Source organism: Ictidomys tridecemlineatus, chromosome 1, assembly GCF_052094955.1.
Source record: "Ictidomys tridecemlineatus isolate mIctTri1 chromosome 1, mIctTri1.hap1, whole genome shotgun sequence".
Classification (NCBI taxonomy): domain Eukaryota; kingdom Metazoa; phylum Chordata; class Mammalia; order Rodentia; family Sciuridae; genus Ictidomys; species Ictidomys tridecemlineatus.
This window is the reverse complement of record NC_135477.1, coordinates 104,800,073-104,824,286: the sequence shown is the minus strand read 5'-3', so window position 1 is coordinate 104,824,286 and position 24,214 is coordinate 104,800,073. Positions and strand designations below refer to the sequence as shown.

The following is a 24,214-nucleotide window of genomic DNA, read 5'->3' as shown; positions in this document are numbered from 1 at the left end:
TCCAGAAATTGGGCTTTGGGTATGAGAATTAAGGGTCTTACTCAATTTGCCCTCAAATGACCAACTTTAAGTCCTCATAATTACTGGAAAGAACATTGGTTCTAATCCCCTTTTTTGGAAGCTTGAGAAATTATCAATTATCTCTCAAGATTACTCATGGGGATAAATCTTGTGGTCCTGAACATAACTGTGGCAGTGTCATTCCAAACAGGCTGCACATTCATACCTCAGTTATCTATAAGTCAAAGTGGGTCCCACCTTTAGACTAAGCTAGCAGTGTTCCTTGGATTCACCACCATAGTTAAGTTACCTATCTCATACTGACCTAGGTATGTATATTACTGTAACCAATTACTCCTTGAGAAATCCGAGTGTTCAAGAATTTCTTCATTCCAAAAAGAAGTAACTGCTGGATGGAGCTCCTCTTACTGAGTCCCTTGTCCCAATATCCATTGAAAGTTTTAACACCCACTCCAGGAAACATTTCGCAATGTGTAGAGGAGGTGTTTTTTGGTTGTTACACAGGGGCAAGGGGAGGGGAGAAGTTCCTATTGGCATCTAGTGACTTCTGGTTGCAACTGACAATAGAGGCTGAGGTTGCTGTTAAACATCCTATGACGCAAAGGACAGTGATCCATAGCAAAGAATTATCCAGCCCCAAATGTCAATAGTGTGGGTTTGAGAAACCTTGAGTTAAAATATAGTAAGAATACTTGGGTACTGGTTAGGTAGAAAGCAAATCAGGAAATACAATGTATATAGAAGCTACCCTGGTAGAGTAGGGCATAATCTCCAGATTATGAAATCTAAGAACTATTGCTTTATGAAGGTATCTTTTGTAATCTGAAAAGTCCACACAATATTTGTATTTAAATATTTTTATTTTCATTTCCCAAAGGAAAAAAAATAAGCAACAGTGTTTGCAGTTAAACATGCCTTTCAATCAGTGCTGGTCATATGCAAAACAAGTTATGAGAAGTATAAAGAAAAATAAACCTTTTCCCTTTAGAGGTGAAGCAACACAATTTGCATATATAATATTATATATATACATATATATGTATATATATACACACTATTTTCAAAATCTTCCACAAAAGACATATTGTAGTACAAATTTAGATTTTTCACCAACAATCTCAGACTGAAGGAATTGAAGATCTTTTATAGGTGTTTAAATACAAAAATGTAATACTATTACAAGTTTCCAAGTAATTACTTTTCAAAGTATTTGAAAAAGCCTAACTTCACAGCAACATGGAACACTTGGCTTTAATCAAGACAGCTGTAAGACTAAGGTTTGTCTCAATGTGAGTTTGCTGATTAATGAAAATGCTCCAATTATGCTGTAATTCTCATTTTATATACACATACACAAACAAGTATATTATTGTACTGGTGGTTTACACAGTCCAACTTCTGGAGCATTTCATTCAGCTAAGCCATGACCTTTTACTTCCTTTGAAGTACTTCAAATTAAAAACTGTTCAGAAATATCACTAATGACTACCATGACTAACTGCGAAAAGGTGCCCGTTTCTCTCTTATTTATGATCAAAGTTAAGTGTGTCATGAATAAACTCTTATTTTTCCTACAGCAGCAGGTATAAGTAACAGCAATGTATAAGCTAATTTTTCAACACTAAAACCTGAGTTTGATATGGTAAATAATATGTCCTTCCAACTTTTCTAGGAATCCTATCACTCAATGTTTTTGAAATAATGATATGGCAAATCTTAAGCACGAAACAGCATCATTACAAAGGTGAAAACCAAACAAATAATTGTAATATGCTGCAGTAAGAAGGAGGAGGTTTATACATGCATTTTCTGTGATGCAGACAAATGTGCAGTCATAACATGTACCAGGTGGCAAATGAAGACACAATGTGAAATATAAGAAGGCTAAAAGCAAACATACAGGCCTGGGTGCATGAATTGCTCAAAAAAAAAAAAAAAAAAGAACAAAGCTAATGAGGCAACACTGGCTTAAATTTCTAAGCACAACTGAAGATAATCTAACCGTGCAGACACTGAAGACAAAAGAGAAAAAAAGAGCAGGGATGGTCCAGCCTAAGGAGAACTGAGGAAAGAGATAAGCCACACAAAAGAGTTCTGGGTAGAAAAGGGCGAACTTGCCCTGCCACATGTGGATGTTGAAAGATGGGAAGGGCTTGTCCCCAAAACTTATTTTGGATTAGTTTTTGGGCCCATGTTGTCATTCACCAAAGCAATGGAAATTACTCAAAATGTTAATTCCAACAGTCAAAAATAATTCCTACTGGGTTTGAAAGAATATGTTACTGATCTATAAAGGATTTCTGTAGATAAATCAAAATTCCAGGCCTTAAAAGTAACCTACTCTTACGGTCTTCAATTGGCTTACCTGCTTCAACACCTTGCCAATTACTGAATGATGAATCAGCAGTGAAGATTAAACACACCTCTACTTAGTACTATCCTCTGCCTTTGTGGAATGTACAAAAGTACAGGTTCCTTTTCACCATTTCACTCAGTGTAAATCAACACAAAAAATGCTAGATCTGATAAGTTTTTGCTACTCAACCATATCCAAGTGTCCTTTCTCGTTTTATTTGCTGCATGCATATTGGCATTAGTTACACCACCACACTGCTACACCTTCAAGCCATCTGGCAAGGACTTAGTGAGCCTTTATTTTTGTTAGGTACATTCAGAGCCTTGCACAGGACCAAGTAAAAAGGGAAATAATGGAGGGAAAGAAAAAAATTATATATATGTGTGTGTGTGTGTGTGTTTGTTTTTTTGTGTGTGTATTTATATCCTTAAAGGTATGTAGCCTTAAGAATAAAGACAAATAACCATAAAACAACTATACTAACTACCACTAGATGAGGAAATATGTGGGAAAGGTAGAAGTGCTCTGTTAACTTATGAAACTCAATTTTCATTAGGTTCTTACACAGCCATACAAAGGACTAAATAAAAAAATTAAACAACCCAGAAATGAAAACATATCTATACTTAGTAAGACTATCCCTCTACCAAAACTTCCTCTAAAACAAACAACTGAGTAGACAGCACACAAGTATCCTACTCACTATAGCCTGTGCGGGCAGTAAGGGGAAGGGGAGAACGGGAGGCTGTCATACACTGATCCTCGATTTTCATTAGGCACCTGTGTATCTATCTATGCAAAGGACAAGGAGCCTGATAACAGAAATACTTATGTACATTTTTTAAAAGTATATACCCCATCCCTTTTCCACAACCCACCCAAAAAACCCTCCCCATAAAAAAGCAAACCCAAGTTATAAAAGTATTGCCCCTACAGGCAACAAGGGAAAGGGAGCAGAGGAGAGTTATCATACATCTGGACCTCCATGTTTCATTATGAATCTACAAGTCCCAGTAAAGGTCTGGGTACAATGTGAAAAAACACACAGAATGCAGCAAATATTTATATATATTAAAAATATATGTACAACCAGACCCCCCCCAACAAAGAAAACAAACATCTATTCTACCATTGCCCACCAGGCAATGAAGGATGGGGTATGTGGGATATTTTTCATAGAGTCAATCTCAATGTTCATTAAATATCTAAATAGTCATGCAAAGGGTAAGATTCAAAAAGGTGAAAAAATATTTACATATTAAAAATATACACATTTAATCTTTTTTCCTAATAAGCTCATTCCCCATTAAAAACCCCAAAACAAAACATACACACACACCCACACCCACCCACCCACCCACACACCCACACACACACACCAAAACAAGCCCTACTCTACTTAGATACTACTACCTGTACACACAGGTAATAAGAGAAGAAAGATACATCATACCTCTGGGTCTGAGTCTCTCATTATATTTGATACCTACAAGTCCAAACAAAACACTAAACTGGAAGTGAAAAAAATTAAAACTAGCAGACTTTTATATACATTAATATATATATATATATATATATATATATATATATACTCAGAAAATTCCCAGCCCTGCCAAAACAAAAACAAACACCCCAAACCAAAAACAAAACACAACTAAACAACTACTCTACTAGTCATTGCCCATATAGGCAATAAGGGAAGGGGAGAAGGGATAATTTTTCATAGAATGAACCTCAATTTTCTTTATGTACCTAAATGTCCATAGAAAGGTCTAGGTACAAAATGCATAACATAAAAAGGAGCAAAAACATTTATATACAGATATAAAAGTACATTCCCCATCCTTCTGGGGTGTGGAGTAAAAAAAAAAAAATCTAAAACTCTACAACTATTGCCCACAGAGGCAATAAGGAAAGGGGAAAAGAGGAAATTTTCATACATCCGGACCTCCATGTCTCATTAGATACCTATAAGTCCACACAAAAGACCTGGCACAAAATAAAAAAAACACAATACAGTAACAAAACCACAGACATGTTTTATAGTATATATTCTGTCCTTAGTCCCCATTCATCCCTAAAAACTTAAAATACTTTAGAATTATTGTCCACACAAATAAAAAGGAAAAAGGAGAAGAGGAGAGAATCTGTGGTGCACTAGGAACCTCACATGTCCAAGTGAAGGACTGTGAGCCAGTAAAATACTGCAAAAAAGAAATAAAAATATGCACATACATTTAAAAAGTATATGCTCTGGCACCTACAGAAGCCTTGCAACTAACTGCCTATACTACCAGACACTGCCCACACAGATAATACAATGAAAGAGAAGAGCAGATTTGTCATGGAAAAATCCTCAACATTCTTCACAAAGGACAAGATAGGAAATGAAAAAATAATAAAAAATCAGCAAAAGCATTTATATACATGTTTAAAGTATATACTCTTACCTTAAAACCACTTTCACTCCTCTAGCATAAAAACCTTCAAAAAACTCAAAATTGTTTTAAAAAGTATTGCCCAAACAGGCAGTAAGGGAAAGGGAGAAGAGGAGATTGTTATACATCTGGAACTCCATGGTTCATTAGGTAGCTTCCAGTCTGGTTACCCAATGAGTTAATACAAGATAACAGTAAGAACACATATATACACTAAGTGCACTTCCCATTTCCCCTACCCTCCAAATACCTCACTCCACAACTACTCTAGCTGCTGCCCAACAGGCATAAGAGGTGGAGAGAAGAGGCAACTGATACACATCTGGACCTCCATGTTTCACTAGATATTTTCATGTCCTTGAGGAGGACACAGTACAAAATGAATTAGTAATACCTTATAGTAGCAAGCACATTTATATACACTGAGTGCAAATCCCATTCACCGCAAACACAACAAACTACTCTTATTAGCTACTGCCTAACAAGACAAAAAGGAAAAGGGAAAGCAGGAGATTTATTATATTCTAAAGCTCAATTTTTAAGCATATATCCAACCATGCAAAGACCTATAAAATGAAGCGTAAGAAGTAGCATAATGTTTATATACACTTGAAAGAACAATAGTCCCTAAGACTAAATCCAAGCAACAGCCAATATGACCACTCTGCTATTATCCATGCAGGCAATAAGAGAGGTAAATGGGACAATTCCATACTTGTGGACCTCCACAGTTCATTGACATGCCCATGAAAAAGAAAAATGAAGTGCAAAATGAAATAAAACAAAATAGCAGCAAAAACATTTGTACTTATTTTTTTTTGGGGGGGGGGAGTTACTGGAGATTGAACCCAGAGGTGCTCTAACACTGAGCTAGACTCCCAGTTCTTTTTAATTTTTATTTTGAGACAGGGTTTCACTAAGTTACCCAAGATCACCTGAACTTGCAAGCCACCTGCCTTTGCCTCCTAAATTGCTGGGATTGCAAGCGTGTGCCACTGTACCTAGTTCATTTGTTCATACTTTTAAAAGAGGCTACTCTGCATTCCTTCCAGCACTACCATTTCCTTTCAGAAAAAGAAACCAAATACTTACTCTGTAGCTATTGTTACAAAGGTAATATGGGAAGGGGAGAGAGAGATTCATAGGACAGTATTTCATTTTTCATCAAGACAAAATATTTAAGATGAAAGATATAAAAACAAAAAGCACATACGTACATTTTAAAAGTATATATATATTCCCAAACCATGTAAAAAAAATCAATTATTCTACTAGGTATTGCCATGCAGGCAAATGGGAAAGGGAGATGAGGGGATTCATCATCCCTTTTTGGACCTCCACTTTTCACTTGGTACTTACTAGCCAATGAAGAGAACAGAGCACAAAATAAAAGAATGCAGAACTGAGCAAAAAATATACCTTAGTTTTAAAAAATACAAATGGGGGTTAGGAGGGAAAAAGCTTTTTTTTTTTAAAGAGATAATTCCAATAAAAACAAAAGTAATAAAGGCAAAGGTGAGAAAAGCTCCATCATACCTATGACCCCAATTCTTAGGCCTATGTAACAAAATCCAGGGCTAATTTTGCCACTCAGTCCAGGAACTGCTGTCCTTGGTGATGATAAATCTGAGATGCATTGTACCTTCCCTGTGGCCCCATGAAACACAAGGGAGTCATTTAAATGCTCGGCAGCCTAAGTTCAAATTTTGGTTCCAATGCTTTAGTTTGCATAGACTATTAAAATCCTGTTCAGTAACAGGCTAGCAGTATTCTAAACAACTTAGCACTTAATATGACTTCTTACTTCCCAATATTCAGAAAGGATTCTAATTGGTGCCCAAAAATACTGATGCAGCTTGATTTGCTCTCTATACCCAGGACTCTTCTGAAAGCATTTTTATTCCTACAGTAACAGTGGCTAAAGTCCCATAAAATTAAAACATATAGCAAAAAAAAAAAGTTAAATAGAGCCTGATATAGTAATTTTGTGAACACTGAAACAAGGACAAATACAATTTCATTTAAAGAAACTTAATAAAACAGATGGAGGAAGGCATAAGCTTAAGATGGAAGCTGCCAGTACTTGCAGTATAATGTCTAATCCCTTCATAACAACAGAACAATCTGAACTCCTCCAATTTCTTTTTTTTTGAACCTTTCAGGTCTGCAAGGTACATGTTTTCCTTATACAATTCTAGATTTCCAATTCTGTTTTTCCTAATGATTTAGTAGCATGTGCCTTTTTATAGTATATTCAAGTAGATCGTCTCTCTTCAATGAACTGAATACTCATTTCAACAAGTACTCAATTATGTCAGATAGCTGTGTGCTTATGTGAAGGCATATTACGACTTCTGTGCTTCTGCATTCCAAGAAATACAATGCATAACATAAAACTGGGGGGAGAGGATCAGAAAACTACCAATATAATTAATAACTATAAGTTATACCTCTCATTTAACCTTGTATTCCTGACTTAATTCCCATATAAATGGGTTAGCATAACATTAAAAATTATGGAAATCCATGGGAAAAATAGAGATGAGGCCTACTAACATGACAAAAATACTGAGGTGAGGGCTACAAATAAAAATTGCAAATAGTATGGATCCAGTATCATGGCAATGAACATCTTTGGGTATAGGGAGAGTAATGGATCATGAGTTACCTCTTTTTCAGCCCATGTTTTGGTAAGGTTTTACTTACAACAACATGCTACCACCTGTACCCCACATACAGTCACAGAAAAAAAATTATATCAATTAAATACAAGATTTGCCGAATGCAGAGTTAACATATATTTTAGGAGCAATGTGAAGATGGGGTGATAAAACTGAAGAATCTTAACTGATTTCAAGAAGTAGCAAACTTTAAACTCTGTATCAAATTGGAACTTAGTAATATAAGATGGTAAAATGCCAGTAACAAAAAATTCCCTAAAAGATTAATATTTTTTCCTTCACTCTGAAAGTACAAAAACATACTACCTTTAAATATCAAGTAAATTATCATTCATTTACCAAAGCACAGGGGAATAAAGATCTACAATCATCTCAGTTTCAATAAGACATCTTCATTTGATTCTGTGATTCTCATAATATTTTCAAAAACAAATCAATGTTTAGAAAAGACTAAACTGAGAAAGACACACTAGGATTAAAGCAGGCTATCTTTTAGCTTGCCAGCCTTTTAAATTTTGTTATATAAAAATATTTTCATAAAATAAAATATAACTTTGTACACAACCCCACATATCCAAACTTCATATCTGCTGAATAAAAAAAGGTGACCTTTCCCAATGTCTGACTGTGTGGAGTGTTTTAAGTGCTCACAAATAAGTCATTCCCCTTTTTATGTACATATATGCTGTTTTCAAAGAAAATATAAAGTTCTCGAGTTATTATGAAGAAAACTTTTCTACTAAGAATCAAGGAAACATAACAATCTACTTATAAGTCTGCATAGCTCAAAAAGTTCAAGTACAGTATTTCTCCTTCAGGAGTAAAATGCCATACAATTTTGGATTTCTTTCTTTCATTCTGTCTTTCCTTGGCCACTCCATTTAATGTTAGTTTGGCCATAATAAAAGAAGAATATGATTTTTTTTCAACCAAAGTATAGTACTCTTTTTAATAGTGAAAAAATTCAAAGCCCACCATATTAAGCATGAATTTGATTTATTCCTATCCCACATTCTCTTTGTTTCTTTAAGGTACTATGGTGAACTTCAAATAAAATTTTTTAATTTCTCAAAGGCCCTATTTTAAAATATGCTTCTAATATGCCACTGTATCATATAAAATGAAAATCCACACATGGGTGTGATTTAGAGAGAAAGTATCTATGATCTGTGAGGTCAAAAGACAACTTAAGCAAATTGCATTCTTAGTACTAGTGATACAAGTCACAATGAAAAACACCAGTGCCAACAGATTGTTTTTCACAAACACAGAAATATTTATCTAAAACAAATATTTATCTGAAAAAAAGGCCTATCTAGGACAGGAGAGATGACAGTGTATAGATTTTGGGGATTATTGGCATTCATGAAAAAAATAATTATAATTAAATCTAACTCAGTTTGGAACATTTTCCTATGGTAACACTATATAGATGAAACAAAAAGTATTAAATATTTGGAAAATTTAACCTTTTGTCCTGGTTATTTATCTGTTCAATAACAAAAAAAAATTTTTAAAAATTCTGTAGCACCCAGCTATTGTGCAGGAAAAAATATAATAGAGATATTATTTAAACTTTTTTCAGAAAATAAAGGATTACTCAAAACCCTAAAATCAAAAGTAGATCTGCACACAAATCAGTTCTCTGCAGCTGCATGTGTCACCATCTTCATTATCATACCCTTCAAGGCCAGCTCTGAGCCACCTTTCAATAGCATTTGAAAACAAGAAGCAACAAAGGGCTGCCAAACCAGCAGCATGCAAAGATGGTGGGTCTTACAGCAGACCTTTCCTTGTTTCACTGGTTCAATAACTTCCTGGACACTGAGAAATAGGATAGAATTCCAAAAATGATTTTTTCCCCATATATCTTCAAGGTAGAAAAATTACTTATTGTTTTTGTAGATGGTTGGCATACAGATTAATATAATTTTGTAATAAATAACTACATACTGCCTAAAGACATTTCAGAAAAGACAGTTGGGCCCTGAGCTAACTAGAACTTTTAACAGTGCAAACAACTCTGCCACAGTCTTGGCTTCACCTTGGCTTTGGCAGAAGCAACAGAGCCCAAATTCACAAGCTCTCTAAATGGGTGACAAAACGAGGTGCAGTTGTGCATGCTACAGCCACCAAGATAGATTTTTGAGATTCTTCTCCATCCATTGGATATTCAACTGAATGACTTCCAAGGCCTCCTGGACACAACGAAGCTGAAACGTTGCCTCCGACTGATTTTCAAAGAATGCCTGGACCTGTAAGTTCCACATAGAAGAATTGTAAAGGAAAAGGACAAGCAACCTGACCATCCTTTAAAAATGAGCTTTAACTTATCAATGGCTCTGCTGATTCCTTGCAAGCAGTAGAGAGAAGTGCTTTAACATCGAAGGTATCTACATGGAGTTCTCAACCAAGCATGGTGATATCTGAAGTGGTTTTAAAAATGAATTTCCTTTACTCCCACAAGAATGAATTTTTCTAACTTAAAATATATATTAAAAAATGTTCAAGAAACAATGAGTGGTACCTAAAGTTTAAATTCACCTTTTGAATGGAATTTCTCAAAGTAATTTTATTACCACTGAAATTATTTGTATCAGAAAGAAAAGGGAATAGTGTTAAGGATGGATTCAGAATGCTTTCTCCTTGCCATACATCCAAACCTCTACAGGTAATCTCATTATAGCATCATTAACACTGATGAAGGGAGACACAGAAAAGGGATGAGAATTAGCATGAAAAGACACCATTTCACTTACACCAGGCAAACTTAGGGGAAAAGCTACAGAGGCTCCCCACTAGCATTTTATATAACCAACCTCAAACAAATGTGCCTTCGTTGAAAACAGGTGAGTAGATCCAGCAACAATACTTTGTATGGTATAGGACCCAAGATGGAACCTGAAGAAACACAAACATAAGAGAGAAAAATGAGGCAGCTACACGTAAGCAAAGCACTGTTTCCGAGTGCAAAGGACTTGTTTTAATGCCAAAGGCAAGGTGAAGCCTCTTGGGAACTTGCACCTCAGGGTCAAGGATAGGCTACATATGCTTGCTGCCAGGGGGAAAGAAAGGTAGGCAGATTCAGCCAGGAGAGTTTGGGATAGCCCTGTGAATTTTAATCCATTTGATCTTTTCAAAGATCATACACACACACACACACACACACACACACACACACACACACACACACACAGAGAGAGTGAGAGAGAGAGAGAGACAGAGAGAGAAATGTCATTGTTTCAAAAGAGAGAAAGGAGGAAAGAAGCCTGCATGTGCTATCTGGCTAGGTGTGAGTTCTCACAATGCCTTGGCAATGGAGAGGAATTTTAAACACACCAAATAAATTGTTATTCTGAAACAGTCTGTGGCCATGCTGGTCTAAGTGACTGGTGTCATGCATGGCTGGCTTTGATTAGTACTTGAATGGAATACCCTGTTAAATGACTCTAGCTACAGAATTATGTTTATAAATGTGAATATTTCTGGGTGTTTCGATAAACTGTCATGGATGCATTTTTCCTCTCATAGCAAATCACAACTCCTGTGAACCAACACAACATTGATGGCTTTTTCTAAATAGTCTGAGAACACTAAAAGTCATTCTCTGAGAAACTTACTTCTGTACAAGCTTATTCCAGTTCTCCTTGACAAAATCCCATGCCAATAAGTGTCCAGGAAAACGTCGGCCCACTGTTCTAATGATAAATGACAACTTTTGTGTTCGGATGATATCTCCATCAAGGCTACTTTTCATTAACCTGAAGAGCAAAACAGATTTAATCTCCAAAATAACCATTCATGAAGACATGGTGGCTCCACTGAAATTAGTATTGGTTTCCTATGTAAAGCTGGATAGCAAATCAAGGGAAATAAATATTGGATTAGTTGAAGAGTGAAAGCTTGCCATTTTTAAAACATAAAGGATAAACTAAACATAGGCATTTACATATACTGTCACATAATAATTTTTGATATATGAAGGATATTTAGGGAATATATTCTGTTAGAATTTATTACAGTTCTTGAGACTGGTACTTCTTTCCAGCAAAATCATTTTTTTTATTTGAATAGGCAGATAAATACTTTAATTACTTTTAAAAATTGGGTTGTTTAAATGATTTGACAATGAAGGTACATTTCATTATATACTAATCAGTAGGTAGCATTTATTGATTTTGTGTACTAGATAATGCTGTAAGTCTTCCACACAACAGTGCTATGAAGTAGGCATTTATTATCCATCTCCATTATAGTTGAAGAAACTTAAGGTTATATAATTGCCCCATGATTTATAACTGACAAATCCTGAAGCCTAGCATTTAGAATGTATGTGGTTCTTAGATAGTATACTATACGGTTTACTGAGAGTAAGGAAAACACACCCTCCCAAAAGAATTTGGCACTATTTTTTAGGGCAAAAGAACCTCAACGTCCAACAAGATGTGGCAGGTTAAATAAATTATAATACAGCCATACTTATGAATACCATGTATCCATAAAAACAAAGAAAAGTAGGCTTTATGAATTGACTTTGCAACTCAATAATTGATTACTAATCAAAAAGAAAACACTGAATATAGGATAAATCTATGTTAAAAATGTGATTAAAGTTGGGTATGCTGGTGCATACTTATAATTCCAGTGACTTGTGAGGCTAAGGCAGGATTGCAAGTTGAGACCAGCCTCAGCAACTTAGCAAGATCAAACTAAAAAATCAAAAGGCTATGGATCTAGCTCAATGGTAAAGCACCCCTGGGTTCAATTCCCAGTACTTAAAAAATGTGGTTAAATATGCAGACATGTCTGAATGCATATGCAGGATGAGCATCTTTTTCTGATATGTGGGGGTCAGAGTGCTTCTCTTGCAGAATTTTTCATAAGACAAATGCTCAAGCTGTAGGCCACAACTGCTACTATTAACAGAGAGAAGGGAAAATAAGAATTAATGTGAAGGGTCATGAGAAAGACTTCCATTTTAGTTCATCTTCTAGGTATGATTTGAACACCTTATAATGGGAGTTGCATGTGTGGTGCACCAGGAAATAAAGTTTTCTCTATCTGCTTAGGTCAAAGGCTGGCCACTGCTCTAAATAAAATGCCAATTTGCAGTGTCTTGTGTAGAAAGTGAGCACATGCTAAGGGCATCTCTGTGACACCATTAGGATTTATCTCAATGAAATTACATAAGAGAAGAAAGGAGACCCAGGAGCCTCCTTCTATCCTTCTTGTGTGGCTTTCAGCTTCTGTGTCCCATGTTCCAGATACCTTCCCACTTCTCTTGGCTGGAGCTCTTCTACCCTGCCATTGTGTGTTCCTCCTATTAGGAGGCCTCCTTACAGCCCTTCTTTCACCCATGTGAAATTCCCATTCCCAAGTCTTCATCAGCTGGATGTTAAAAAGAAGTCTGGCGAATAAATTCACACGAAGGTAGAACTTCTAAGTTTTTAAACATTACCTTTTTCTATTTTAATTTTTTGTTGTTGTTGTAGATGGACAGAATACTTTTATTTTATTCATTTATTTTTATGTGGCACTGCTGAGGATTGAACCCAGTGCCTCACATGTACTAGGCAAGGGCTCTGCCACTGAGCTAAAGCCCCACCCTACATTATCTTTTTCTGAAGTGTCTGCATTTGTAAAATGACAGTTTGAATAGAGAAATGCCTTAGCCCCAAAGAATGAGGTACTAACTGTGTAGTTTAAAACATGCCAAAGGGAAGAGACATTTTTGAGGGGAGGGTAGAAGGTTGTGATCCTAACATTTCCAACCTCTTTTGAATAAAGCATATTTTGCCTGTCTGTAAAGGTTCAATCCCTAAGATGAAGCCCAGCACCTGCAGCATTTTGTCATACTGCCCAAGTCAGGTCTGGCTTATGACAAAAAGGAAGAGGGAGATCTCAAAGAAAATGAAATTCCATCTGAGGAGCAAAGTGTTTTTTATCTTTTGGTTTCTTTATATCAAATATTCCTTGACTAGCTTCATACCAGTGAAGTTTCCATACATCCTTTGAGCTGGCAAGAGCTTCAAGTATTTTGTTTTTCTCTGCTTCAGAGCCTACAGATTTGTACTTGCTTAAGAGGAATAACCAGCCTTCCTCAGTTTTTGCTCCAGCTTTGAACACAGTAGTCATGACATCAGTAGGCAGGCTGTAAGAGAGATGATCAAACATAAGAAAAATAAGAAAGCATTCTGAATACAAAGACAAGGACATGGTATTGAGTGGGGCAGGGTAGGCAATAATCACAAAAGTCTTAACTATACAATTTAGAGTCAAGAAAAAGGTTAATTCAGTGATTTCTGCTTTCCTATGAGTAGGACTCTGAAGAACATCAGTTCACAGTGCAATTTAATACAGTAATGATTCACCAAGCACTATTAAGAATCAGGTAGGCAACTGGAGAAGGGATGAGAAATAGTCCCTGTCCTCCAGGAACTCATGGCTATCTCAAAGTGTACAGCAATAATAACATGTAGCAAGTTTCATGGTATAAATTCAGAAGTGGGTACATAGGGCAGGATATAATAAGAAGAGAGGATGAAACACAGTCTGGTTTCTTCAAGATCTCTGAAATGGGCAAAACTTGAAGAGTTATTCGAATCCTCCACTCCCAACTTCCTATCTGATACTTGAATCTTTTCTCCATAATGCCCAAGAAAGAGCCTGGAGACAATCGATCATCACCCAAAGTGTTGCTACTAACTGCTCACTCTACCTGCCATGTTTTGTTTCTAAATTAAAGGAGACCTTTTTGTCATCACACACCCATAAGAATGGCTGCTATCAAATAAAAAAAATAGGGACTGGGACTGTAGTTTAGTGGTAGAATGTTTGCCTAGCATGTGTGAGGATGTGGGTTCAATTTCTAGTACTGCAATAGCTTTCTTTTTTTAATCAGAAAATAACATTGGCAATGATATGGAAAAACTGGAATATTTATGTAATTTTGGTGGGAATGTAAAATGGTACAACATAGCAGTTCCTCAAAATATTAAAAATAGAATTTTTATGATCCAGCATTACTACTTCTGGATATATATCAAAATGAATTCAAAGCAAGGGCTCCAAGAGATTTGTGCCCATGTTCATGGCAATATTACTCACAATGGCTAAAAAGGTGGAAGCAATCCAAAGGTCTATCCATGAATAAATGGATAAACAAATGCATTAGTGCATATAGTAAAATATTACTTGCCCTCAAAAAGGAAGGAATCTCTGACACATGCTACAACATATGTGAACCTTGAAGACATTATGTAAATAAAAAAGGATAGATGCTGTATGGTTTCACTTATATCACATATCTGTTGTAGTCAAACTTACAGAAGCAGAAAGCAGAAAAGTGGTTTCCAGGGGTTTTATTTGTATAAAGTTTCAGTTTTGTAAGAGGAGAAAAGTTCTGGAATTTGGAGCACTACAATGTGAGTATACCTAACACTATTCAACTGTACTCTAATGAAAGGTTAAGATGGTAAATGTTATGTGTATTTGACCCAAATTTTTAAAAATGTCTTGTCTGAGAACATAGGTACATAGACCTCTTCTACATTAACATGCAGTTTTATAACATTTACGACCCAGGTTAAGAAGATTTGTTTTCAGTATATTATGTGAGGTAAAGGGAATTCACTTGAGTGGACATACACTTCACCTTTGAGTTCCATTGGATGCCATCCAATCATCAAAGAGCTTCTTGGCTTCAGTGCTACAGTTCTCCAGGCTATGGGTGCAAGCAAATTCTAGCAAGACTGATCGAAGCTCTCGCATAGATGGGGGGCCCTCATCAGTCCAAGTTTGTTGTTGAATTTGGTGTTGAAGCAATTTAAATACTCTGGTCTAGAGAGACAAAATGGATTATAAAGGAGTAATAATAATTAAAATAATCAGTAGAATCAGAACAATCATATCTTTCTCCAACATTTATTCAATTAGGAAAGAAAAAGGGCAAAAAGGGCACAGATATTTCTCATTAGATATCAAATGACATATGAATCCCATGTAAAGCTGGAATGAAATCCACTAAATAACAAAGCCTGTACATAAGGTTGCTACAAGGGGGGGATTTTAGTGATAAACTCAGAAAAAAATAATGGCATCTGTGCAGTATCCTGTGTATACTCAGCTAGAAGTTACTTTCTTGCCAAAAATTATCACCTATAACTCGCTGATGAAAGGAACTTGAAATTTCCTGAACTAATGCTTTAGAATCATAAGCTCATAAAGCAAGGAGAGAAAAATGCACTTCTTTACTGATGACTAATGTTTAAATGTTTTTAAATTCAATATTAAAGGTATATTTAACATATGAACTAGTCTAATACTATAGAAAATTAATATAACCAAACTAACAAGAAAATGAATACTATATGGAAGAATAATTATTTATAGTATTCCCACAATTTTTTATGTAAAAAAATTTCACATCTATCAGAAGTGAAAATCCATATGCTGTTCATCTAGATTTACCAGTTTTTAACACTCTTTCATTTGTTTTATATGTGTGTAAAAACACACACATGCTTGTTTTTTTTCTGGTTTTAGCTGAACCATATGAGAATAAGTTACAGACATGATGTTTCATTTGTAAATACCATAGCATGCAACTCCCAGAAATAAGGATAGTCTCCCATTTAACCAAAATGCCTTATCACACTTAAGAAAACAGACAATTATTTAATAATTTCTACTATACTATCTAGTCCATTGTTATAATCACACTTCTGAATAGGAAATCATTGTAAAATATATATTTTTTATATTTAGGAGTCACCAAATTTTTCATCTCTCTCTACAATAAAAGCATAAAACTATCTAAAGTATTTTCATACTGTGAAGTATTTTTATATTGTAAACTGTTGTGCATGGGGGCAGGGTGAAGACACAGGATTTAAAAACACTGCCTATGAAATACGCATTTATTAAATCCACTAGAAGAGAAAAAATTAATAAAAATGTTTACAAGATTTTTTTTTAAAAGAGAAAATTTTTATGGCTATATAAAGAAAGATCAATGGGAAAAAACCTTACTGGTGCCCCTCTCCTTCAGGGATCTCAGGCAAGCAGATTCCCTTTACTGATGGTTTATCTTTTCCATCACCATCACTCTCATGTCTCAACTAATCAAGTGATGACCACATTATGACCACAGATGATCACATTCAAAAAAAATCTCTCAACCCAGAAATTTTAGTTCAAGTTCCTCACAAAGCATTATTTTCTTCTTGTGTATCATTGTCAATACCCCAAATGAATCTTATTTGGAGAGTTTTAAATTTGAGGCCATTTTTTTCAGCAGATCTTCTCTGAATAAGTCTCTTAATGGAGCTTAACAGGAGAATGGAAAAAAGAATCTATGCAAGAAGGACTCAAAGTCTGTGATAATGTATCAACTTGCTTTGTTTGTTTAAAAGCAATGAAATAGAAAACAGACACCTGGTGGAACATGTTAGTGCTAAAGCTTGGGAGTTATTGGGAGGACAACATGAAGTGGAAAAATATTTGCAATGCAGACTGATAATGCAAGGAACATCAAACCAAGACAGGATCCCCCTTGGACAATGCTGACTGCCTTGGTAGCAACTGTCTACAACTGGCCTAACCTTTTCAATAGAATCCTGAGAGCTCACTGTCCCAAGTGACTAAATAATAAAAGAAATTTAAAAGCTACTCAAACTGTCAAATAGAAACAAAGAAAGAATGTAAGGGGAAAAAATGTTATGTTTGAAATCCTACTTTTAAAAACTCAGTGGAGAAATATGGCAATGCTTATTGAGGGCTTATAATTACACAAAGGAGCTCAAGGAAAAAATGGCACTTCACATATTAGAAGCAAAGAAAACCTGACCCTTGAAGATGTTACACTACTGCAATTATGGGGTACAGTTTTACTAGTGTGTCTCTCTAGATTACATCATCAAGATGAATTCTTAAGAGTTTATTTTAACTATATTTCAAATGATAACTATTTTATTAAAAATAATTCTATTTTTAGAAAAATTCATTATGAAGTATGAACATTTATTACCAATTCAGGTTATATTTTGAATTAATATTAATGAAGCAGGTACTTCAAATTACCTTTCCCTTTCAGAAATAAAGTGAAATCTGTTTTTCTATGGTTTCTAAATTAATGTTTTGAAATTTTAGTTCATTAAACAACAGAATCCAACCATATGATTTCATAAAGTAAAAATTAGAAGTGGGGAGATGAAATAAGTTGTTGGGTTATATAAGAAACAAACAATGGATATGTAAAATAAAATACAACAACAATAATATAAAATGGTTTGAAAAATAAAAGACAGGGAAAGATGCTGGCACTTATGTTATATATTACATTTTGATTTATTGTCCTAATTTTACACTGATACGCCCAGAGAGTTCTTTCCTAGGTCAACTGAGTTTCTTAAAAGTGAAATGTCAGTTTTTATTGAAAAAGATTTATCCCACCAATGCCTCATATGTAAGAGAATGACAGATTTCTAAGTGATAAAACAGGAATATGGCTAGGATCAGACATTAACATCAGATGTGAACAATTTAACAAGATTCAAATGTGCCTCCACCACAATAGCACAGTATACATCACAATATGTGCCATATATCATGTATAGCCTACACAAAAATATCCAATATATATAATGCTTTGGTTAAAATGACAAAAATAATTAGACACTAATTTTAAACACTAATACTTTGAACATTGGACTCAAGGAATTAGAAAGGTCTGCCATCTCAGTTTCTCACTACAGACTGTCATATTTCATAGTTTGAGAGTTCTGATGCTACCATAATGCCCTAAGATTAGAAAAAGAATTTCAAAAGATACAGGTTCTCTCTAATGATGAACTGAAGCCAACTTGGATTTTAGTTAACAACATGAAGACCTACAGCAGCAAAAGGGTCTGGGTTCGTAGAAACATATACTAAGCCTCCTGTCGTTGTCATCTGTCCATCAGTCCTTGGGATTCTACCCTGAAGTATGTTCATAATGAACACACACCTGCCCAGAAAATTGGAAATCATCCAGGATGAAGATACAGTAGAAAGAAGAGTTACTGAGTACCAATAGGAAAGAATTTCAAAGGTCCAGATCTGTGAATTGAGTTTAATATCTGTGTTCTCAGCATAGGGCAGCTTGAGGTAAATATAAGTGCTTCCTGAGATTAAGCCCTAAACAAATCTAATGGAGACAGTCAGGGAGAAAATGGCTTCTACCATGATGAAACATAATTAGGTTTATGGCTTCAGAGTAGGCAGACATTCTTTATATTCAAAACTAATATTGTCCTTCAATAGTGGGGAAAAATGAATTAAATATATTAATCTTATTTGTTGCTACTTCTATGGAGTTAGTTGAACAGTGACCTCTCACACACATACATTCATGTTTGCTTTGAACCTGTGAATATAACTTTATTTGGAAATAGGGTCTTTGCAGATATCAAGTTAAAATGAGGTCATACTGGGATACAGTAGTTCTAATCAAATGGTGTTCTCAGAAGAAAAGGGAAATCTGGGACACAGAGACACAGGGAGAAGACCATGTTGACAGAGGCAGAGACTGGAGTGATTAATCTTACAAAGCCAAGGGATGCCAAAGATTGCTGGCAACCACCTAAAACTAAGAAAGAGACAAGAAATAGATTCTTCCCCAAAAGAAACACGCCCTACCCTGCAAAAACTTATTTTGGCTTTCTAGTTTCTAGAACTGTGAAAAAAATAATTTGTTGTTTTCAGACACTAAATTTATAATAATTTATTATGCAAACTAATATACTACCTCAGTTGGTACTGATATAATATGGCACTAATCACTTCCAAAGTAATTTCACAATTAAAAATACAGATATAAATGAAATATACTGGGAAAACCAGATAGCCACAATGAAGTAAAACTTGGTATCTACTTCATACCATACACAAAAATCAATTCCAGAGCTATCCTAGTTTTAAATGTAAAAGGTTAAGTTCAGAAGTTAACACAATATCTTGGTGAAGGCAAAAAATTTTGTATGCTAAACTACATTGAAGTCTTAAGAGTTTATAGTAATTATAAACATCATTAAGAGAGGAAAATAAGGTATTTCAAAATACACATAATTAACAAAAGATTCATATCTGCAAAGGTAAAGAACTTTACAAATTAATAAGATAAAGACAGATAATTTAATAGGAAAATTAGCAAAAGACTTGGGCAGTTTACAAAAGATAACATCCAACATTAAAATAGTACAAATATATCAAAAGAAATTTATCTTCACTAGTCATGAGGAAAACGCAAATTAAAACCAAAATTGCAACACTGGTAAATAACCCCCAACTGCTTAAAAGAAAAATAATTTATTATGAATACTAACAATGGCAGATCTAGAATTTGTATACACTGCTGATGGGAATGTAAATTGGTACAACTATGAAAAACTACTTGACAGTACAGCATTAACTATGCACATGTTATGAGTCAGTGATTCCATTTCCAGACACATACCCCACAGAAATGCATATAAATATTCTCCATAGACAGAAGAACACTCATAATAGTGCTACCTGTGACAGCTCCATACCACAAACAACCTCATGTCTATCAACATTAGCCAAACTGGTAAATAAATGGCCAGTCTTTTTATATCCCACCATAGAAATCCTGTGTTAGATTTTACATATGCTTTAGACCTGTGTTAGATTTTACATATGCTTTAGAGATTAGCAAGTTATCTCCATATCTCTTGGAAATGCACATAAAATCTGTAAAAATTTCTATTACTAATATTATATGTATAAAAAATATATTATAAATTGATGATATCATTTTCAAGAAAACAATTAGATGTGGGTCTGTTACTTTAAATCTTAAATGTATAGTTGATAAATGTTTCAAACTATTTTTAGGTAAAATTTCAATTTTAAAAAGGAAAAAAAATGATAGCAAGAAAGAAGCTTTAATTTTTCAAACAAAAGGTATCCTGAAGAAATATTTCTGGAACACAAAATATAGGAACACAACACAGACAGTAGGCTTTGGAATGAAAGTAATCTGGGATTGAATCTTGGCTCTATAATTTACTAGGTAAGTGCCTGGGGAAGTTACTCAGTCTCCTCATTTATTTAATGGGGACAGAAATACCTATTTTGATAATGTGTGAGGATTACATAAAGTAATCTCCATTAAGCACTCAGAATGTACAGAATATAATAAGTACTCAGATGCTTTTGTTTCTGGTGTGCTTTATTCATTCAATATTACTGAGTGTCACCCTGGGCCAGGTCTCGATCTAGGCACTAGATTTTTTATTATTATTATTATTATTTATGAGGGCTGCTAGCTGAAAGCCTAATGGAACAGAAAGTGACAAAAATCTTAACTATTCACTAAAGAGTACTCAGAAATAATCTTAAAATCTCATGCACTAAAAATAGGGTGCCTTCTTTGGGGTCAGATTAGAAATGTGGGAGAGGGTGCTTTTCAAGCCTCTTCTGGCCGAAATGCCTTGTATTCCCATCCCCTCACTGAGAATCACCCATAAATGAAAGAATCATCATAGAAAATGTGGAGTAGCACAATAATGAAGATGGGAGGAGATAAAGTATGGGAAGAATGGGGGAATTTTAGATAGAGCAAAAGGGAGGGAGGGGAAGTAAGGGGGCAGAGGAGTAGGAAAGACAATGGAATGAAATGAACATTATTACCCAAAGTACACGTATGCAGACATGAATAGTGTGACTTTGTATATAACCAGAAACATGAAAATTGTGCTCTATATGTGTACTATGAATTGAAATGCATTCTGCTGTCATGTATAACAAATTAGAATAAATAAATTTTTAAAAATCAGAGCAAAACAAAGAACAAATAGTAAATAGCTTGCAATACCGACTCCTTTAGTGCTTGCCAACAGTGTCATCAGCCACTGGATGGCAACCAGCAGGACTCCTAACCAGGATTTTCTCAGCACAAACATAATGGCCTGGCAACTAGCAAATTAATAGGATATCTACTTTGAAAAGGGGCCTATTTCAAAAATTCACTGTGTAAAAAATAACTAGGATTCAAATAGAGACATTTTTTTTTATATGACCCCACACTCAGACCAGTGTCAAAAGTCTGCATTTGGATAATCAAACAAATGTACCTTACACTAAACTTTCATTATCTCTGCATGGTAAGCAATTACATTTTGATTCAAAGTAAAAAATTCACAATCAAGAAAATGAAAAAAATAGTATTTAGTTGGTTGCTTTTTTAGTCCAACACTGACTGAACAAACCCAAACCTGTAAATAACAACATTGAAGGCAGGCAATAAGGGAAATTGGCAGAAAGGTAGACTTACCACCAGTCTTGAGGCCAGATCAATTTGCCCCAGTTTCTCAAGAAGGTTATAGATAAGGTCAGTCTGGAACAGGGCTTCAGTGATGGGTGCAGTATAGCTCTCATTTCTAAGATAATCAATCAAATCAAAGGCCCTCTGAAGAGGCACCTTGCCTAGGCTAATGGATGAAACAACAGGAAATGTAAATATACTGAAACACACAGAAAAATTCTATGAATGTTGGAGAGCTTTATAGCTAGATGGCTAGTCTCAAGGATCAGAAATTTAACCACAGAGTAGCATCCTGTACAGTTAAAACTCAGTATTATTAACTTAATGTTCATGTGGCCAAAGGTTAAAGATGCATTCTAAGAGAAAGATATACAATATATCTCATGTTTTATTTTACAAGTCACCTGTGAATTTCTTCTGATTCAGTAAAAGTATTTCAATGTTTTGGGTGAGAAAAGATGAACAAAACTGATTTTATTTATTTAATAATTGTATTTAACAGAAGAAAGGGAATGGCACAGAATATGTGAATCAGAAACAAAAACATTTTATTTGTTGTTTTGTGGAAATTTATCCACTGTGAATTTATGGTGAGCACATTTTAAACTTTAGCCACTTTATATAAAAATCATAGCAGTGATGGTTGAAATAATACAAGACGGCCACTACATAAAAAATGAACCAAAATGAAGAGTGGTCAAGTAGAATCCCATTGAATGTTCCTAATGCTTTTAGGCCAATTTATCAATCTAAACTGGTAATCTCTTCAAAGACTATCTTTACAATAGGCCACTGTCATTCTTGGCTGTGGGATTGTATAATATATGAAGTGGTTGGAAGGCAAGCAGTCCACAGATAAGGAGACTCTCGCCATTAGTGGTGTCCATCAAGCCAGCAGATGGGCACTAAACATCACACTTAAATCCCACTGCTGATTAAAAAGAATTCTCTCTGTGAAACCAAAGGAAGTTTGAACTCTTACAGCAATTTATTCAGCAAAAATATGTATTCTGCTTGTTGGTATCTGCTCTTGAATTATTATTAAATTCTGTTGTATGTTTCTTAACTTTTCAATATGTTTTTTAGCTGATGTTCCGAAATCATTTTTCTTTTTCTTTTTTGGTGGTACTTGGGATTGAACCCAGGGGCACTGTTACTGAACTACATCCCCAGACCCCACCCCACCCCCTGTTTTTTTTTTTGAGATAGGGTCTCACTAAGTTGCCAAAGCTATACTTGAAATAAACTTGAGATCAATCCTGCCTCAGCCTCCTGAGTCACTGGGTTTTGCAGGCATATACCACCATGTCTGTCAGTAAACCATTTTTCTGAACTATTCTTTACCCTCAGTAATTCATCAAAACAAAAACTCAAAACAAGCATACTCTACCCTGCAAGTTCAAAGATGCTGTTGATGAGGTTGGCTCGGTCTTTGTCACTCAGAACATAAGGATTTATTTTCAACTGTTTGATTAGTGCTGCCCAGTCATCGTCTGCATAATGTACAATATAATAGCCAGTCATGTTTGTATTGACTTTGACCCACTGTACTTGTTCTGTAAGATTGATGATATCTAAGATAGACCAAAAAAAGAGAGAGAGAGAGAGTGAGAGAAACATTGAGAAGGAAATATAAGAAAATAAAAAGTTAAATGGGCACTTTTATAGTTAATATAGTATATTTTTATTTTTAATCATTCTACTAAGAAAGTGAATGCCGGTCTTCTGGTGCAATTATTTTCATGTTAACAAAGATTGCCACTCATTCACTTAAGGATTATTTATTCACTGGGCATTGCTGTTTCTAGGGTAGGCACTGGAGAGCAAATGGTGAACAGGCAGATATATCTTTGCTTTTATGATCTAATGTAGCCCAATAAGCACAATGTCACATAAGTGCCATCAATGGAGGAAGAAAATATGAAATTTAGTAAAAGCACGCAGAATGTTTCATCCTGTAGAAAAGTCTGGAGAGGTCTCTCAGAAGAAATGATGTCTAAGTTGTTATTCTTGTAAGTGATTTCAGATTATGTAGATGTTAGCCAAGTGACAAAGGTTCAGTAGGGACCCTATGTGTTCAAGGCCCCCAAAGTGTCCACAGTGCCCCTGCAGTGAACTGGTCCTAGTTCATTACAGCTGGAGGAGAGAGGGAGAGAAAGGGAAAGTATATGTACTGTGAGACAGCAAGGAAAAACAGAGAGAGAAGTGCATGCACCACTCAGTCTTTTGTTAAGTTAGAGAGGAAGAACAACAAAGCCATTCAGAAAAGTCACATAATTCAAAGTTATCGAAATAACATTAGGGAAGGCTTATGGTTTCATTAGGTACAAATAATAGAATAATAGAATAATAGAATAATAATAGAAAGCCATATGTGCTTTTTGGACCCCTA

General features: G+C 35.0%; 1 protein-coding gene across 1 annotated transcript in view; it reads right to left on the bottom strand.

The window, feature by feature from the left end:
- Window positions 1-6,519: 6,519 nt before the first annotated feature.
- The window catches only part of Lnpep (leucyl and cystinyl aminopeptidase), an 88,331-nt gene continuing 70,636 nt past the window's right edge, over window positions 6,520-24,214 (bottom strand). The window contains exons 12-18 of the mRNA XM_005326140.5: window positions 23,213-23,396; window positions 21,832-21,988; window positions 15,151-15,335; window positions 13,486-13,647; window positions 11,117-11,257; window positions 10,316-10,397; window positions 6,520-9,751 (exon numbers count right to left, since the gene is read on the bottom strand). Coding sequence (XP_005326197.2) covers window positions 9,620-9,751; window positions 10,316-10,397; window positions 11,117-11,257; window positions 13,486-13,647; window positions 15,151-15,335; window positions 21,832-21,988; window positions 23,213-23,396 — 1,043 coding nt within the window. The 3' untranslated portion in view covers window positions 6,520-9,619. The remainder of the gene's footprint in view (window positions 9,752-10,315; window positions 10,398-11,116; window positions 11,258-13,485; window positions 13,648-15,150; window positions 15,336-21,831; window positions 21,989-23,212; window positions 23,397-24,214) is intronic.